Source organism: Leptonotus elevatus, chromosome 19 (genome assembly GCF_054856555.1).
Source record: "Leptonotus elevatus isolate MCC_2025b chromosome 19, RoL_Lele_1.0, whole genome shotgun sequence".
Classification (NCBI taxonomy): domain Eukaryota; kingdom Metazoa; phylum Chordata; class Actinopteri; order Syngnathiformes; family Syngnathidae; genus Leptonotus; species Leptonotus elevatus.
This window is the reverse complement of record NC_141257.1, coordinates 8124156-8138182: the sequence shown is the minus strand read 5'-3', so window position 1 is coordinate 8138182 and position 14027 is coordinate 8124156. Positions and strand designations below refer to the sequence as shown.

The 14027-nt window shown below is 40.2% G+C and overlaps 1 protein-coding gene across 6 annotated transcripts in view; it reads right to left on the bottom strand.

Annotated features, from left to right (window-relative positions):
* The window catches only part of ripor2 (RHO family interacting cell polarization regulator 2), a 39921-nt gene extending 25908 nt beyond the window's left edge, over positions 1-14013 (bottom strand). Inside the window, exon 1 of one of the 6 annotated variants that reach the window (XM_086063151.1) lies at positions 13912-14013. In XM_086063151.1, the coding sequence (XP_085919277.1) occupies positions 13912-13987 (76 nt within the window). In that variant the 5' untranslated portion in view covers positions 13988-14013. Of the gene's footprint in view, positions 1-3196; positions 3342-3601; positions 3906-8007; positions 8198-10627; positions 10705-13911 lie in introns of those variants that run through there. The other 5 variants (XM_086063156.1, XM_086063153.1, XM_086063152.1 and 2 more) reach the window with 5 other exon arrangements.
* Between the last annotated feature and the right edge of the window lie 14 nt (positions 14014-14027).

Genomic DNA, 14027 nt, shown 5'->3' with positions numbered 1-14027 from the left:
GCCGGTTTTGGTCCTCCATAAGCTAACGCTTAGCGTGCCAATTATGCAAGAGACTCAAGCTGTTCTGAGAACTCCCTTCCTGTTCCTCTCTTAAGTAAGACTTTTACTTGGTTTGAGTTTTATCGTGTGGTGACAACATTCCTTGTATTGCTTGAAAACTGTAAAGATTTTAGGATGATTTTATGATATGATGTTCAGCTGATTCAAAGAAACTCATTCATTCGACACTCACAATTCACAGTAGTGTTAAAGACACTTTTATAAGGGTGGGCTCGAGGGTGAAAACCCACCCCGAAAAAGCAAAAAAAAAAAAAGGCTGCTGAATTTCCTCCAAACCACGCCATGGGCATAATTCCCTTAATGAGACTTTGGTGAAAGGCCTGTGTGGAAATGAGCATGTGCGCTACATCGGGGACTGAAAAGACCGTTCCGGAAAAGGCAGAGCGAGCGAGCGAAATAAAGAGAGAGAGAGAGAGTCTGGGAACAGACAACTGCTTTGCATCCCGACTCGGCCTCTCTTTCAAAAGCGCTTCACCGCAGCCCAAACATGCTGGCAGGGGAGGCAAAGCGGGACCACTTAACCATATCAAAGCCGACCTGCTACGACACTCAAAAAATCATTTAGCCTCCAACATTTTTCCCCCCTATTGCAACTCAACGACCACGAGTGTGTGATTTACACGAAGCCCGGCAGGCGTGACGACAGATGGGCAACGTCAAGTTGCGAGGAGAGTTGAGTTTTCACTCTAGTTAGTGTGTGGGCAGCAAAAGTTTGAAAATTTGCTTCGAAACTGTAACGATTGGAAAGATTTGCATCTGGCCCCATCCATCCATCCATCCATCCATCCATTTTCTGTACCGCTTGTCCTCACAAGGGTCGCGGGGGTTGCTGGAGCCTATCCCAGCTGGCTTCGGGCAGTAGGCGGGGTACACCCTGAACTGGTTGCCAGCCAATCGCAGGGCAGCATCTGGCCCCAGTGTATACGATTTTACATGCGATCGCGCGTGCATGATTACGGAAACGTGAAACTGCCAATGAAGAGTAAAAAATTTGGATTGCCAAGTACTAAAAAACAAAAATTGTTTATTACTCATTTTTGAACATATTGGTATATTGTGGGTCAAATGCTTTTTAAAAAAAAGTATATATTTTTTTCCCACTCTGGTATACGCAAGAAATACCCAGTGGCATTATGGGGAAAATATGCTGTTTGTAGCATTTAGTCTACGAGTACGTTCTAACCACTGATATGAATATATGACTGGATAACCGATAGGTCAAGACTTTTGAAGTCGCGCCGCCGCCATATTGCTCCTCCCAAGAAATGCTTCTCAGCATACAATCCTATACATTTACAGTATCGAAATTGGAGAACATTTCAAACAGTACTTAGTAAAACAGCAGGATTTATGATGTTTTAAATTTGTTAAAGATAAACAAGAGGACTTCGGACATTTTACAACTTAATGTATAAATTATATGATTAATGTTTACAGGAGGAAACATATTTTTTATTAAATAATTATAACTGCAATTCAACAAAAGATGTCCCTGCCAAATCGAAGGAACTGAGTGTTAAAAGAAAAAGGGGGTTTTCAAAGCAGCACATACCGTCGTCTCACTCAATTATTTTTTTACTTGTTAAAAAATTGTGACTACTCCGCCCCTATACTAACTTCCTACGAGCTGTATATGTCTAATATGTACATATATTGTACAGTTTATACAGTAGTCTGCTCATGAGATGGGAGTAGCAAGATGGCCGCCCCGTGACTTCAACGGCTCGCACGAACGAGCATGTATGGGCTATCGGCTATCCAGTCATATATTCAGATCAGTGGTTTAAACGTACTCGCCAGCCAATGTTTACTCCACATTGGAAGTTGCATGCTTCAGATGGGTGACGATAATGCTCTCGAATCTGGACAGAGGTCGGTGGCAACAAATGGCTTCACAGGTGGAGATGGCTACATTTCCAAAACAAGGCCAAATTTGCAGGTAGAAGTGATTTTCAGGGAGTGCTAGCTTATCTCGGCAGCAGACACATCCACTATGGGTGGTATCACGACACACCGGTGACCTTTCAACCCTTTTCAGCAAAGTGGCGGGGGCACTTTTCAGAAACAATGGAATTAAATTAGCTTATTTTTTTTCCTCCATGCCCCCCTTAGTGTCCAGCCCACACAAAAAAGTGCCATGGGATTCAAAATAATATGATGTGACTCAAGAGAAACACAAAACCACCTCAAAGGATGACACGCATTCAGCACATAAACATGTCACAAATGCTGTCTCCGGCTGGAATAAACACGCAAAACAAACTGTAAGACAACACCGTGACAGAAAGCCGACCTCCCCCAAGGCTTTAACATCATGTCAAAATGAAGAAAATCACACATAACAGCTGAATCTGATAGACTGAATGAGTTAAATTAAATACTGTTATGTTGAGTCTAAAAATGATCTAACGTGACAAAAAAACCTGAGGTTAAGATTAGCTAATATAAATTGATGACATGCATCATAAAAACTATATTAAAAAATGTAAGTGGTTTGCCCCAGCAGCAATGGTGAAATTGGCTTTGAGTAATGATTGAATTGAAAAGTTCATATTGATGTGCAATTGTTTTATGTATTGAACTTTTAGGGAAGGGAAAAAATGGCTTTGTCCAACGATTTTTTTTTTTTTTAGAAATCAAGCTTTCGGGAGACTCGTCCAACAAATTCTACCTAGCAACAAGCAACCAATTGGAATGATAGTGTGGACGATGGTTGCTAGTGCACCTGATAGCTATCTGGCGCGCTTTAATTAAATTTCAGGAGTATAGTTTTACAAAGAAATCAAATTAGTTGTTGATTTATTTATTTTTTTTAACAATTTTATGACTTGGTAGAAATCAATCGAGATGTTCAAATGCTAGTGGTAATTTTAGGAGGGCCACTGAGAACTAACTGAAGTACTGTTTATATTATTTATGTTGAACTCCGCTTTAATGGTGCACAAATGACTTAGTCCAACAAATTCTTCCTAGTAACAAGTGACCAGAAAAAAAAATGTAAGCAATTCTATGTATACCTGATAATACAATATCGGTTGCATCGTTTTAGCAAATAAAAAAAAATAAAAAACGCCACCTATTTGTTGTTTTTGATTTAACATTTCGATTATTTTGCAACGTTTTTGTGTTTGCTTACCGGAATGTCATGGGAATATCCTCGGGGAAACGACTATTCCACATAGGAAAATATATGACAACACCCGACGGGAACAGCCATCAAAACCCATAATTGCTGTGCGGTATGAATCCACACACCTTCCCCCACAACAAAACGTACACACACACGCCGTGACCTCATGTCACTCGTACGTAGTTTGATATTTAAAGACACCAAAGAGGGGCAAACTCCGGATAAAAATAGAAAGCAGGATTCGTGTGTAATTCGTGCGTCCTCAAACGCACCATCGTAGGATTACAAGTGAAAATCAGGCTTTCTCCCTCATGTCCCTGAATGTCGCCGTGGTCCACTGACCCATTGGAGGGGGTGAAACTCATTCCTCGCATTTGTTTTAAAGAACAAACAAAAATGTTTTTTACTCACCTCTGCCAATGTTTATATTTGCTTTTCCGTCGTCTAAAGTCGCTCCTCAGTGATGTTTTCGGGGTTCGTCTACCTGCTCCCCTCCATCCATCCGCTCATTCATTCATGCGTCACAAAGAGCTACTTTCCCCCAGCTCGTATGCCACAAGCAGAAAAAGAAAATAAACCGTCAAAAATATGACAAAATCGGGGATTAAAATGAGTAAATCTCAAGGGTAAACCAGCAACGAGTGTCGCTTCGACGTCGATCAGCCACTACAGTGCGCCCACTCCCACACATCGCAGTTTGTGTTCGCCTCGCTCCTCCTGGGAAACCGCCAACCAATAAGAGACTGAGAGGGCGGGGCCAGCCAGGATAGACTTCCGGGGTTTGGACGGAAAATGCGGAGGTACAGAAGAATACGTGAAGACGGGTAAACAGTCAATATTCATGCACGTTTTCTCAATTTATGTTAGTATATACTCGATTCAAACTAAATTGTGTGACTTCCAAAAACGAAGTCTATTATAGATGCGCATTTGTAATTCACGCATTGCCCTAAATGAACACTAACGCACCGCAGAAAATGTACATAAAAATGTACTACACGTAATAAAAAATAAGCAACTTTTCCTCACACATGATATAGAAAGTAGTTTTAAATTCAAAAGAATAAATCTAATTTGACATTTTCAACCTGATTTATACAATGCACTAATAATTGACAAATAAGTGCAGTTCATGTCAACGTGATAAAACGCCAGTGCTTCAAAGAAATTGTCACATAAAAAATAGACTTCATGACATTTAACCTGTTTTTAATACTCAAAGACATAAACAATATCATTGACAAGAAAATCCACTCGCACGTTAAAGTTTTGTACTCGAGTACCCTTTCACCATATTTAACCCAAAATCAGTTTGACAAGTTAATTTCATTTATTAAAATATGTTACATGAAAATCCACTCACAGGCCAAAAACTGAGTTACATCTGCACCATGTATTGACGTAATAACTAATATGATGCACACACCTTTTTTTGTGGGTACAATGCACACTTTCATTCATATGATAGACTGCCGTTTTGGTTAGCAAACATGCTCAGAAGTGCTATTACCCATAAATGTTCTCCCAGTGAGGAAAAGACAGGCGTCTTTTTGAGGGAGGGGTTTCTTATCAAAGTATTTTTCAGTAAATCCGACTTTGTGCGAGTCTGCTGTGAGAGCCGCCATGGTCACTGTAATTGGCCGGCATAAGTGGACGCGCTGTTCCGCCCGGTGCGTCCAAATCCAATTGAGTGCGCGCCCTTCCAAGAAGCAACGGGAGCAGAAAATGCTTTTGTCCCTTTTCATCCATCACTGGGCATTAGAACGCCAGGAAGGAAGAAAAGGGATTCCGTAACCACTTGGCAACATAATTCATATTTACGCAAAGGGGAAAGAATACTTTTTTTTTTTTGCATGCAGTCACCTTTGAGCTTTCATTTGAAGAAAAGAGACGCTTGTAAAAATAAATAAATAAACAAAATTGGATCAGGGTCACCTATGGTAGCGGACCACAATGTCCCACAGATGGCGCTATTGTAAAAAAAAAAAAGTTCGAAATGGTTAAACTTAACATGCATAAATCTTACAAATCATTAATTTATTCATCCATTGTATTGCTAAAAATGGGAGGTGCATAAAAAGGTTTGTGGCCATTTAAAGTAGGGCAAGTGTGAGAGTGCCCCACCATGTCCAGTAGATGGTGCTACACATAAAAAACAAAAACATTGGATTTGTGTATAAATCGTGTCATCCTTGATACATCTTTTTTAAGGTATCGTGAAAATTAAAAGCTGCATCAAAAGATTAGTGGCTATTTTGCATTCTTGGAAAGTGTGGCACTGCCCGAACAAGTCCAGCGGATGGTGATGTTGTGAGAAAAAAAACATTTAGATGTATAAATCTAGTCATTCTTAATATACTTTTTGGTGAAGGATCATTTAAATTGGATGCTACGTAAAAAGTGTAGTGGAAATTTCGCAATGGGGCAATAGCGGTTATGCCCCACCATGACCAGTAGATGGTGCTACAATGAGAAGAAGAAAAAAGTTTCTCTGAATTGTGTATAAATGTTATAACTTTTTAAAACAATTTTCACCTAAGCATTCAACAGTTTACAGAAGGTCAAGTTACATTGACCTTAGAGGTTATGGTGCATTTTCTGTTCACTCTACAATGTCACCTCAAAGTTTAAAATCCTGAACTTTTTTGTGTGCGGTGAGTCAGACAAGACTCAAAGAGGCTCAGGCTTCTTCAGCTGCTGCCAACTTGGGCCTGTAATTAAGTCTGTCATCGAGGTCAGGCCCCGACTGCATTTACCGCCGTGTACGTACACGTTTACGTACACATTTACGTACACATACATGTACAAAATATGAATCTGCCGTGCCTCCGCCGACTCGTCCTGTTTTGTTGGACTCGCACGGCTTTGAGAGGGGGCCTTCCTGGTGTAAAAGTCCGATCCGAGTCCAAGGAAAAGCGTAGTCAGCTTCCTGGAAGTGGCCTTCAAACGTAGCCCGCTGAGGTTTGTAATGACAGCTTGTCGCTTTTGTTGTTACGTTCCTCCCAAGAGACCCGCGGGAACGTCTCTGGAACCCAGAGCCAACATGTCTGTGTCTGATTTGGCAAATTCCGCTCATGTTCGGCGTTTTTAGAATAGCCCACTTCATTGCCTTTGCTGGAATGCAACACAACAGAGGGGGTTGCGCCAAGTGCCTGCAGGGGGTGCACCAGAATCACAGAGGGGCAAAGAGTCACTGGCCGAATTGCAGATTGGAAGAAAACAAGGAAATGTGATGATGAATTATGGAGACGGGGTGGGTTCGAATGAAAATGAAAGGGGGTACGCCCCCCAAGAGGGTGCGTCAGATTTTAAAATAAGGAATGCGGAGCACAGGAAGGCACCGTTTGGAAAGGAATGGGCAATACAAAAAATATATATAATATATAATAATATATAAAATACAAGACTAAGTGATATAGAGCTAGAGAGAGGGGGGGGGTGCGCAAGTACCTACTGCATGGGCTGCGATTCAAAACTGGGTGCGCCAGATTTAAAAATGAGGTGTGCATGAAGGCAACAGATACAAATGGGAACAATCTCCAGGCTGGAAGCAAATAAATATGATGACGAAACATGCAAAGGGGGTGCACAACTGCGCAATCTCCATTTAGAAAGATTCCCAAACTATGGCGGTGTGTCAGAATAGAAGGAGGAGTACAAGGAGGTGAAAGAAGCAGCTGTAGTCAACTACAGACTGGAAGAAAAATAAGAAAATATGATGATACATGGAGAGGGGGTGCGCATATGACCTCCAGGGGATGCATAAGAGTCATCCTTATCGAGACACACCACCTCAACAAAGTAAAAAATAATCCTCACAAAGCCTTTTTTTTGGTTTAAAATAAAAATCAAAATTTCCAGAAGAAATGGGTGTATATATAAATTATTCTACCCAGGCACCCCCTCCGAAACAGAGTTTGTGCACTACCCCCCGAGCCCCCAAATAAATCAAAACAAAGCCTGTTTAAAGCATAGAAAATTAACTGGAGAAGGAATGTTCCTATTAAGAAATTTCCAAATCTTCTGCACTACTTCAAAACCCTGACAGTCTTGGTACACCTTTATCCTATTGCATCCTATTTAAGAAAATCTGCTAGCTTGAACCTGTGTGTGAGAAGCCATTTGGCTGTCGAAAAAGAGTTTTAAAAAACGTAATGGCCCGCATGAGCACATCTCTGCTTATATTTGTTTTAAAAAACGAGTAAAGCATTACACAACGGCGTTCCGTTTTTTTGTGGTTCCGCCTATAAATAATCAGTCTGATGTTAGCCTTCCCTTTTCCAAAAGCGCTGCAGCACCACAACGGACGCCCACTCACTGCACACCAGCGTGATGCTCCACTCCAAACCAATGGCCCGGATCACAGGAACACCCGTATCGTAAAAGGTGCACCACTTTTTGAAAAATAGTTTGACAAATTATTCATTTTGTTTCTCAGACAAAGACAAATCAATGACCAAAACCTGTTTCAAATTGGGTGCACTTCATTTCAACTCTCGCCTGTATCACAAAAAGATAACAATTTTGACGTTGCACCACTTTTGAAAAACTGGTTGAAAACAGTCCAATTCCACGATTCATATACAAACAAAGCGTCACAAAATGGGTGTACACACCTTATTTCAATTCTCTCCCACATTACATCAACAAAATGCAAGGGCGCACCACTTTTTCCCAAAAAGCCTTATTGATGGTTATTCCCATTTTAAAAAACTAATCAGCATCTTATCCACACACACACACACACACATGCACCCCTTCGCACCTCTGCCAAAATTCCAAGTCACCCGGCGCACCCCCGACTCGCAGTTTCTCACCCTCGTAGAAGATGTCCTGCGCCTCGTCGCGCATCATCATCATCTCATCCAGGTCATCCTCTGTGGCGGCCATCACTCTTCTTCTTTTTGTGGTGCGGTGGTGCGTCAAGCCCAGCGGACGAAGCGAAGCGAGTGCGTGCCGACTGCCATGCAGTGCACACAAGTGAGCGACCCTTCGCTAAGTTCCACCAACTGGGCGGGCCGTTTCGTAACATCCTGTGCAAAGCTGAAGTGAGGGTGTGTGTGTGTGTGTGTGTGTGTGTGTGTGTGTGTGTGTGTGTGTGTGTGTGTGTGTGTGTGTGTGTGTGTGTGTGTGTGTGTGTGCGCATGTGTGCCGTCTGGAGATCACTTGTATATGTGTGTGTGTTTGCGCGCGGGTAAGTGGTGCGACGACTGATGATTAGCAGGAATAATTAGCAGACGTGATTTAAAACAAGCACATATGCTGTCAGAGTGTGCGCGCGCGTGTCATTCCTTCACGGTTCGAGATATTTTTTCTTCGGCACTTCACTCGGCCTAAATGGAGAGGCCTCAGTGCTTCGGCTATTAATAGCTCACGTGGTCGCTATGGCGCCCAACTGGAAATACACCAAGCGGACACTTGATTAGGTACACCTGCGCAAGTTCACACTAAAATGAAAGATGACGCTATTTTACTTTTTTTTTTTCATAATGTTTGAAAATATTTTGGTTATTAAAGTCATTTTTTTTATGTTGGTTTGAACAAATTTTATTTTGGTTGTGGATGAAATTATGTTTTGTGGAGATTTGTGCAGTTTTTCCAAATCTATCAATTTTTGCTACACAAATAGTATTTTATTGTGTGTGGGGTTTTTTCATTTAGAATTTTTTTTATTAATTTTTTGTGGTTGCCAAAAGATTTTTCCGATACATGATTTTTGGGTTAGAAAAATGTATTTCTATTTTGTGTTTTGTTTTTCTGGCAGTGGGAGCCATTTATTTTATTTTGTATATAAAATGTATATAATATATGATGTTTTTGTTTGCAAAATATTTGTTACTTTTGTTGAATTTTTTAAAGTATTTTTTTTCTTTTTGAAATAAATTGCATTTTTTGCATAAATATATTTTTCTTATTAATTAATTAATAGGAGAACTTTATTTGGGGTAGCCAAAATATTATTTTCTGTAAACAATTTTTGTACTGTAGCGTTTCCCCCTAAAATATGATCCCCCCACCCCCCCATATGAAACACTAACAATATCCAGTAAACATTTTTGTGGGATTAAATGTAAAAATGGCTTCTAATTGGGTGAATAAAACCACAAAGCATCCAACAAGGTCCAGTTATGTATGCTGAATCCAATCTTGTGTCCTGTTTTTTTTTTTTTTATCTTGAACTTGTTCTATCTTGCATCTTAGTGTGGTTTCCTGAGTCATTTCCTCTTTGGCAAAGTGGAAATAGAAAGTAGGGCTGGCGTATATTCATTAGCACGTTTCCTTAAGACATCCTCTCGGGGGGGGAAACTGAGGACAAACTCATTTTCGCCTCCTCTCACACCAGTGAACAAAAGTACTGAGATGTCCAAGTTTCTTCAACAAAGTCTCACTTTTAAATGCATTGACCTAACAATATTATAAAGCTACTGCGGGGGTGCACCAGCTTGAGCAATGTGAGCAACTTTCTCAGCCCGAAAGGGAAATTGCAACAAAGATGCGAAGACGACGTTCAATGAATTGTTGTTGCACAAAGCAAAGAGACGGGCTGTATGTAAATATTCTGGTGGGTGCAATTTTTGCACCAACAGGGGAAATAAACGTCACCGAAAAATTCTTAATTAGTTTAGTAAACATTTATTATTATTATTATCATCATCATCATACTAGTTTAAAAATGACTTTTTACGTTTTTTGGTAGTTGTTTTTGTTTGCTAAACTATTATCAATTATTAATTTGAAGGTTACAAACTATTATTATTATTAATTATTTTGCGAATATATTTTAGGATTTTTAATTTTTTTTATTATCCTGACACTTTGTTGGGATTTTTGTTATCAAATCAACAAATCATCATCAACTCATCTTTCTTGTTTGTTTGTTTACGAAACATATCTTTTCCGCCCAGTCGGGCCAACTTAACGTTCATTCTGGTGTTCTTTGTTTGCTAGCGCAATGAGCCGATGGCATCCCATTGCTAAGGTTACCTGGTTACCGTAGCAACAATAATGAGGACATTGCACCCTTAATCGCATTGCCACGCCAATGCGTTACGCATTCGGGGTCGACGTGTGTGCATTTGTGTGAATGGAGGACAATCATCATGTACAACGGATATCAAAAGTCTACACACCCCTAATCAAATGCCAGGTTTTTGTGATTTAAAAAAACAAACAAGATCAAGATACGTAAATCTTCTTAAAAGTTTTGATTTGATCAATAACCTAAAAGAAAATGAAAGAGGGAAAATACGCTGAGATAATGTGGTTGCACAAATGTGCACACCCTCTTATAAATAAGAAGTGGTTGGGTTCAGAATGAACCAACCACATTCAGCAAACATTGTCACTTAAAGTTCCCAAAATAAATTTCAGATGTTCTAGAAGCAATACTGTAAATCACAAACATTTGATTATGAATAATAGAAACAAAATACGTACTGTAGTAGTAGCCATATCGTTTTATCCATATATGGTTTAACGTCTTAACGCGACGCTCCATTATGAAGAAGAACGCCGACAACTGTTCCTCTCCTGACACCGACTTTTCATTGAGCGCTCTTTTTTCCCAGTCGCTATTGTCTTTTTTTCCCATCTTCACAACTGCCTTATTGTCTCTGTAGAGGACAGAGAGGGCATGAGACGATGGCGACTGGCACCATACACAAGGATGACCATTTGATTGATTGCTGAATGGTTTGTCACTCAGCAAGAAATTTGGACGCACAACAGCGGTTTGCCTAGTCATTCACGAGGACAATGTTGAAAGCGGCGTTCCACCTGGCTCTTATCCAAGTCCCCTGTCTTTTGATTGAGTTATGTGTAAACTTGAAGGATACCCTGTTGCATAGAATGCGCATTTGGGGATTTCTTTTGGTTTTCAAAGAAGTTTGCACAGTGTTTGGGGGGGGGGGGGGGTTAAATACATTTTGGGATTTGTTTTTTCTTTTCTGATTTAATTTTGCCCCAAAAAAGTTCGTTTTGTTGTAGAACAAAAAATGGCTCAATTTATTGGGTGCCAGCTATTTTTAAATTTGCAAATTTTATTTAATCAAGTTATTTACTGTGTAAGTATGATAGAGGGAGTTTATTTGGAGTGCCAAACAAATTTTTATATATAATTTTTTATTTGTACTTTTTGGGGAGGTACCCAACACTGTAATTTTATTCTTTTAGAGAAGCATGGAAACACAACATGTTACGAACTTCCTAAGTTAATTGTTGCGTGCGTATTAAACAACTCAAATGACAGTGTCAGTTCAAAGTCAGCTATATTTTGCCCACAAAATAAATGGCAAGTGGCAAAAATGTAGGTCATTTATGGATGGAGTAACATCCTGCTACGCCAGGGAAGACAGATGTGAGGTCAGGGCAGATTGAGAGAATACACACGCACATACAGTACATCCAGCATGTAGAAGCAGACAATTTTTGGGATGTCATGATGCGTGATGAAGAAGTACCATGCTCATTGGCGCAGAAAGTGACACAAGTCGCCATTTGTACGCTCGGACACACTCGCTCGATTCCAGCCCTTCACTTCCTGTTTTGCTCTAGTCACGAGTGCTACTTGTGCACTCTTGGCATTGGCCAACCTTCCTTCCATGTGTGCCGAGAGCTTTCGAAAAAGTACACTTCCCCTTTCTGCAGGTGATGAGATATGTTTGGGTGGCGTGGGACAGGAAGTTGTTTGTTTCCTGACCCCACCCTGCTGCCAGCAATGATTACATCATCACTAGCTGCTCATTTCATGACTCTCATTCACGAAATGCTTTTAGGCATCCTCTTTGGTTTTGGTTTGAGATCTGAACCTTACACTATAAACCATACAGAGACAGTAGTAGTAAGAAGACACTTCATATTAAATTAAGTGCGATTCATGTCAGCTAAGACGCTTAGCAAGCTTTTCTTTCACACCATTTGTGACATTCTTTTCTGGGTCATTTGCGCTTGTTTTCGGCGGAAAGCAACATGAGCTTTAGCCAGCATCTTTCTTTTCATTCATGCCGGATGACACACACAAAGACCCCGTAAAGAGACTTCCAGACCACACAAAAGGCAAAAACTGGCAATGGCGACGTGGGAATGAGCGTCGGTCGCTAAAAGAGCAGAGTCAGCCGTTGCCAGGTTGAAAAGCCTCAATGTTAGCAGGCTAGCATTAGCTGTCGACAATCGCATTAGCATATTTTTTTTCAGCCTCAGGGCGCTCTCAAAAACACCAGCATGACTTTTACAGTTGTGCTGAAGAGTGATAAGCAAAAAAAAAAAAAAAAAAACACTTGCGGGAAAATAAGCTAATCTGCTTAGCCGCTGCGCTGATTCAATTTCATTCATCTTAGCATGATAAGCTGGCAGACATTGCGGCTTTGACGAAACGCAGATGCTTTTTTTTAACCAATTAGCAACTGATATTGAAGATATTTTATTGTGCTTTTTTTCAGTGATGACAACTGCCTGCTCTGATAAGACTCTTAAAGGGAAGGCATTATGGAAAATTGACTTTTAAATGGCCACCAATCAAATGTGACCGTTTCTGAAAATGTGTAATTTACAAAATAACACATACTTGACTGCTTGGTGAGATTGTCACAACAGTGACGGGGTATTTGTGTTCGGTAATGTGTCATGCATAACATACATTGCAGAAGTTTAGTGGATGCAAAAATGAGTATTAACTTCTGATAAGCATTTTTAGAATGAGCTCCTGTCGGCCACAAAAATGAAAGCTCTCCGAACTGTGCCCCCACCCCCCACCCCACTACCAGCAGCATGCACGCACCCACGCAAGCAGCCTTTTATTCCGGAGAGCTTCCAGCAGAGCCAGAAAATTAAAAGGCGAGGCAACATGCAATTTTCCCGTTGCTATGGAGTGAGAAGATGTCACGTGCTAATCAGGGTTCTTATGCCACAGTAGGTGAGCAGAGTTGACTGACAGGACAAAGAGAGACAATCTGGTGTAGTAATAAAAACACTACTACTACTACTACTAATAATAATAATGATGATAATAATAACAATGTTATCTGAAATGTAACACTGTTAAAGGCAACGTACATGTGTGGGAGGAGATACGGCCTGTCATATTTTTCAAGTTTAGGAGGACCCCTTCTGGTCAGTAATAGGATAAGTAGGATCAAATTTGAAGTATAAATAATATCAAAATGTAAAATACTATATATATATATTTTTTTAAATATATTAGCATTGTACCAAAGCGTGATACTTGGAAATAAATAATATTCTTTTTAAGTGGTAAAGCAAGATTAATTAAGCCCTACAAATAAATATATCACAGAAATAATTATTTACTGTATATTACAGTTGTATTCATAAATTTTTTCAAAAGTACAAAATGCAAAATAAATAAATAAATGAAATGCTATGAGTTACCTCGCACGTACTTCAAAGCAAAAAGCTTGCAGTGGAAACTACAAGTATTACAAAAAAAATTGTGTGTGCACACATCACGCAGAGCAAGATGTTTGGAATTGGTTTCTGTTCTGTTTTGTTTTGTAACTCAGACTTGACAGCCAGTGTGTGGAGAGGTGCTTCACACCGGTGTGGCTGCTTTCGAGGGCCTCATTGTCAGTCACGAGTGCACACAGAAAGACTGAAGAGCAAGTAGAGGGCGAATTTTTTTTTCTTCAACTAAATACATTTTCACAAGGCATATTATTAGTTCATTAGTGCCAAGCAACATTAAGAGCAAATAGCGACACACTTACGGTTAAACTCTCGTTGGCGTACACGAGGCCTCCGGGGATGCTTCCGGAACCAGTTCAGACGTCTGGGCAGCTCCATCGTTGCCCGACCGCTCCCCCCAAAAACTTCAGCCATCCAA